This window comes from Eptatretus burgeri, chromosome 3, assembly GCF_056783735.1.
Source record: "Eptatretus burgeri isolate ZD-2024b chromosome 3, Ebu_testis_v1, whole genome shotgun sequence".
In the NCBI taxonomy this organism is placed as follows: domain Eukaryota; kingdom Metazoa; phylum Chordata; class Myxini; order Myxiniformes; family Myxinidae; genus Eptatretus; species Eptatretus burgeri.
In genome coordinates this window covers 63,014,509-63,020,508 of record NC_140963.1, presented here as the reverse complement: position 1 = coordinate 63,020,508, position 6,000 = coordinate 63,014,509, and the positions used below count along the sequence as shown (strand labels likewise).

At 42.2% G+C, this 6,000-nt stretch overlaps 1 protein-coding gene across 2 annotated transcripts in view; it reads right to left on the bottom strand.

The window, feature by feature from the left end:
* Positions 1 to 429: 429 nt before the first annotated feature.
* The window catches only part of LOC147030051 (unconventional myosin-IXb-like), a 189,862-nt gene continuing 184,291 nt past the window's right edge, over positions 430 to 6,000 (bottom strand). For both annotated transcript variants that reach the window (XM_085873751.1, XM_085873752.1), the window contains exon 47: positions 430 to 2,414. In XM_085873751.1, the coding sequence (XP_085729877.1) occupies positions 2,179 to 2,414 (236 nt within the window). In that variant the 3' untranslated portion in view covers positions 430 to 2,178. The remainder of the gene's footprint in view (positions 2,415 to 6,000) is intronic.

The window sequence follows — 6,000 nt, the reverse complement described above, 5'->3', positions numbered from 1 at the left end:
CCATGTTGATCTTCCCCCATTCACAACTAATATTCCCCCCCCCCCATTAATCCTTTTCAAAGTTTCCAGTTTTTGGCTTTGTCCATTTTGTTCACCACACTTGCCCTCATTCTCCTCCACATCCGTTATATCTCCAAGTCTCCCTCTATGTTGTCCCTCACCCCTGCTGTTGGTGCTTTTCCCCTCCCCCTCTCTTTCTGTTGTTCCTTTTGTTCTGTTACGTCCCGATCTCTTCCCCGAGCCTCGACATTGTATATGAAAAAAACAACAACATTGGTCATTATGGGCTCCTTCGTACGTGGCACCGAGGCACCACTGCAAGCCAGTTTTGCATGCGGGGTGCTCAGACAGAAACTTCAAAAAAGGCCAACCTGGAAGTACCATTTCTATGGCTGAGTATACAACTCTCAAACTAAAATAGTCAAACTGTTCATTTTAAAAAAACAAATCCAGCAGGTTTATTGGCAGTCGATGCATTTCGCAAATCAATTTTTTTAAATCACTGTGTATACCCTAGTATATTGGTAAACATAATGTGCAAGCATCATGCTAAACACACTGCTTACATCGAGTATTTTAATATGGATGTCAAGGCTCATGGAAGAACCAAATGTCGCATGAGTGATTCGTATAATTATTTTTCATATTTTTTTTCCTCTTTCTTTGTACCTTTTGAGAAAAGAAACCCAAACTGAAAATAAGTACTGAAACGGTTTGAGAAATTAAATCCCAATCAAAATACATTAGAGCCTGAAACCATGGCTGTGATTGTGTTCAGTGAATAAAATTGCTCGTCGAAGCTAGAAAACAGCTGTGGCCATGAAAACTTGGCACTAAACCCAACGATTGGTCCCAACCTCCGAACCCCAAAATCCGTGGCTTTGAAACTATCACAGTCACGCTTTAGCCAGGGACCATCTACGGAATAAATACGCAAACGGATAGAGGAAAAGGAAAGACAAAAGTGGTTTGGAGCGAGAAGAGAAAATGGGGGTATTGTAAATAGAAGAAAAAAAAAATAGAAAGGTGGTGGAGGCCGATTTCAGAATTTTTTGCATTCCTAATATGTAGATAAACTGCCACTTGGTACATGATGAAAAATACTTTGAAAGCGCGAGAATTGCAAACCAAAAATATTAGGACAACTTAGCCAAAACAAAAACAAAAACGAACCCTGACATTGCACAAACTGAAGAGTATAATACAAGGCGATTCATTGTGAGTTAAATAAATGAGGAATTAAATTAGTTATTAAAAGGGACAACAGTCACGTACAAAGAATGCTTACAAAACAAATTTACCACATTCAAACACCTGTACAAGAGGCAAACGGTTAATCTCTCTCTCCTTTTGCATTCTGCAAATTAAAAATTACATTAATTGGCACCATTGGATATTGAATAAAATGCCTTTGCATTCTTCTCTCGAACCCAATGACCTAAGCGCAACGATTCAACACCAAAGTCTGCTGGTGCTGTGTACCGTGAACGTAATGGGATCAAGTTCGTGTAAATGTCTGCAGCTCGAGCTTCCTTTGGTAGAAAAAAAACCACGTGGAAAGCTTAGACCCCACAGTATTGTCGGCTATGGATAAAGCGTTGCGTTAAAAGGTTGCCCCTTTCGGTCCGAGCAAATAAGAAGCTTTTGCTCGTCGTTCCTTTAAGGTCTAAGTTGGCTAAATTTTTCAGGTCCAAGGACCAAGATCACCCCACAAAAATGTCCAGGATAAAGTTTGCTCCAAAGTCCAAGATCCAGGACCAAACGATTCCTTTCGAGAACATTCTTGGTCCAAGACCAAACAGTTCCATGTTTGCCCACAAGTTTTGCATCTTAAGACGATATCTGGAAATGCTGCACATAGGTTGTACAATTTCATGCTTTTAGCGTGTGAAGAAAGTTCATACCGCACACCATGTCAGCTCACACTTCAATTCAGAGAATTAGCTTGCGTTGCAGAGGCGTTTGTGTAATCCTGCGAAATTCCACGACAAAAGGCGTCTGTGTATATTATCCCTGAGCTATGCCAATAATGCAGTGAGACCCAACTGTGGAGAAATGATGGAGGTAGATAGAGTATCGAGGGAGTAGTCACCACAACTACTCCTCCACAGAATCAACAACGACTCTGAGATACTCATCTCAAAGGCACACCACGGCTCCACGTTGCAAAGGCGAGAACTAATGCTCAAAGCTCGACCCTTCGTCGATGTATGGGATTTCTGAATTGTCATCCAAGATGGGCTGTGAGTGCCTCCAAGAGGTTTTCTCCTCTTCTCGTCTCTCCTTCTCTCTTTCCATAAGGGCAGCTGTGCTGGCAAGAGAGCGACGCCCTGTCCTATTTCGTCGCACTGAGCTGCTGGCACGAAGGGTCACGGGGACAGAGGCACCAATGACCCAAGAGGACAGTGCCGGACCTGCAGGAATAAAATACAAAAACTCAATTTAAGAAGGGGAAGGAACAAAATGTTCAAAATAAACTGAGATTTTATTGTTTCTCGCAAAGAGCCTGTCTTCATAGATGTGAGGAAAGGGGAGTAGGAAGCAGAGTATGTGTTGACTATCACGTCGCTGTAAAACACACAAACAAACAACCAATGTCTTCCCTCTCATGGATAGTGTGGGGAGATTGGTTAAGTGTTAAAAGGGACAGGTAAAAAGGTGATAGGGTTAAGAAGAAACAAGGAAAAAAACAAGACAAAATGTCACAGCCCCGATTTTAGTAATGTTGCTGCACAGAGTTAAAGGGCGAGCCCATATTTATTTACAACAAAAATAGCCGCCAGTCTACCAGTCGGCCATCTTTGATCAGATCGCAAAACAAAGTTAGGTGCAAGTGTTTGCCATCACGTACTGTGCGTGTGCCAAGTTTGAACATCGGTGAATGCATGTCCGAGAAATGGTTGAGGATGTGTTCAACATCGGGGGGTTTTTTTTTTACAAGTAAAATGGCCGCCAGTCAGCCATCTTTGATCGTATCGCAAATCAAAACGATGTGCATTTGTGCACCGTCATGTGTTGTCTTTGCGCCAAGTACGAATAAAAATCGGTCCATACATGTCCGGGATATGGTTGCGGACGCACGCACGCACGCGTGGACATGAACATCGAGACCAAATCAATAAGCTGCTGCTTGGGAATAAGTCCAACGGGAGCTAATGATAATCCTTTCATGTCTCCAGAAGCATCGGGCTGCCGAGGCAGTTTTTACATTGTTCGGGGGCACAATCTTGCCCCAGAGTGGTGACTCGTGCATGGGTCACCACTCAGACGCAGGATACTCAAATGGCTCATTTTTCCCAGTGAGTGTTGGTCCTCATTTTGCTGACCTCGGAAAGATGACATGTTGAGCCAACCCACCTGGTGTCGTTTTATTCGTACGACAGGGGCTCAAACTCAGGATCCTAAGATCTTGAGTAAGCCACCTCAATCGTTAAGCCAACACCAGGCTTAATAGGATTTTGGGATAGGTAAAAGAAACAGATTTATAGAAAACACTGGGGATGATTGCGGTGTGAGTATGTTTAGGAACGCCTTTTGTACCGTGCCATAATGCGGAATCCAGGCTGGAGAAACGTTTTACATGTGAGACTCTCAATCACTATCTATGGTGCAAGGAAATGAACCAGTTGGAAAGCAAAGGATCTTTTATAACACGTCGTCATCGTGGTCATCGCCTCCGCCAACGACGGTGGACGAGGTTATGTTTTCACCCCTGTCTGTCTGTTTTGGCTGTGAGCAGGATATCTCAAAAAGTTGGGGATGGATTTGGACGGAATTTGGTGGACAGGTTGGGTGTGTGACTGGGTAGAATTTATTCGAGTTTGGTGAAGATCTGGATCTGGATATGAGAATTTCAAAAATTTTCAAGTGAATCCTTAACTTTGAGAGACGGGTCAAAAACGATATAGAGCATGATATTTCAAAACGTTGTGGACGGATTCAGATGAAACTTGATGGATGAGTTGCTTAGGTGACAAGAACAAGCCGATTATATTTTGGTTCAGCTCCAGATGCAGATCTGGCCTATCAGTGGGATACACAACGTAAGCTGTTCAGCCGGGCAGAGGTATGCACTCGACAGAGTGCTGTTCTAGTTGTTTGTGCGCTCCTTCCATGCACATTGTTTATATAAAGTCTACACCCCCTTTCAAAATTTTCACCTTTTGGTGCCTTTTCGCCTGGAATTAAATTGCATCAAATCAGACATTTTCCACCTTTATTTATACATTGTAACCCACAACCTCTGAATTAAAAACAAATTCTAGAAGCTTCCAAAATTAATTAAAAATACAAACTAGAATATCTTGATTGGATAAATGTCCACCCCCCCCCTGCCAAATCCCTATAATAATAGCAATTGTAAATTATCTGAGATGTAACCAATCACTGTCAAAATCCTACACCAAGTTAAATGGCTTCCACCTGTGTTAAATTGTTGTGATTCTGCTTATTTCAAAATCAAATCAGCTGTTCCTGGAGGTTTCCTCTTCTGGTAGTGAATTTCACAGCAAAAACTCAACTATGATATCAAAGGAGCCTTCAAAAGACCTCTGGGATAAAGTTGTGGAAAGGCACAGATCAAGGGGGTGGGAATAAAAATATTTCAAAGGCCTTGAATATCCCTTGGAGCACAATCAAGACAATCATCACGAAGTGGAAGGTGTATATTACCACCAAGACCCTGCCTAGATCAGGCTGTGCCCCCAAACTGGATGACCGAGCAAGGAGGAGACTGATCAGAGAGGCCACCAAGAGACCAACGGCAACTTTGAAAGAGCTACATGCCTTTATGGCAAAGACTGGTCACTGTGTGCACGTGACAGCAATATCCCAATCACTCCACAAGTCTGGCCTGCATGATAGGGTGGCAAGGAGGAAGCAATTACTCAAAAAAAAAAATCCCACCTTGAGCCCATTTGAGGGATGCAATAAAACACGCTGGAGATTCTGAAGCCAGGTGCCAAATATTTTTTATGGCCTGACAAAACCAAGATGTAACTTTTTGGCTTAAATGCAAAATGTTATGTTTGGAGCAAACCCAACACAACGCATTAAAGAAAGAACACCATACCAACTGTGAAGAATGGTGGTGGCAGCATTATTTTATGGGGATGTTTCTTCGCAGGGACTGGGGCATTTGGCAGGATAGAAGGTAAAATGGATGGATCCGAGAGGAAAACCTACTGCCCTCTGCAAGAAAGCTGAAATTGGGATGGAAGTTCACCTTTCAGCATGACAATGACCCGAAGCACACAGCCAAAGCTACATTGTAGCAGCGAAGGAACAAAAAGATAAACGTCCTTGAGGGGCCCAATCAGAGCCCCGACCTAAATCCAATCGAAAATCTGCGGTATGACTTGAAGATCGCTGTCCATCAACGCTTCTCATGCAACTTGACGGAGCTTCAACAGTGTTAGACAGAAAAAACGGGCAAATATGTGCAAAGTTGGTAGAGACCTATCCAGACAGACTCACAGCTGTAATTGCTGTCACAGGTGTTTCCACCAAGTATTAACTCAGGGGGGTGGACGCTTATCAAACCAGGGTACTCTAGTTTTGTATTTTTAATTAACTTTCTGAAATTTGTTTTTCACTTGGAAGTTTGTGGGTTACGAAGTGTAAATAAAGGTGGAAAAAAAAGTTTGATTTGATGCTATTTAATTCCAGGCTGTAAGGCACCAAAAGGTGAAAATTTTGAAAGGGGGTGTAGACTTTATAAAAGCTCTGTATGTGTTTAGATATTTGTTTATATTACTTGGAGCTTGTACATGTTGCTGCGTTTGAGCCTGGGGAGTAACTGCTGAAATCTATCCGTCTGGTTTCTTCTCGACATCTTTGTTCCTCTCACATTTTTCTATTTTTTTTTTTTTTTTTTTTACAATTCTCTTTATTCATTCCAATTCTTGCTTTTTCTTCTCTTTTATTTTGCTCTATTTTCCTCTCTTTCTTCCTCTATCCCTCTAAGAAGTGAATTCTTGCAGAAGTTTTTCTGTAAGGCTC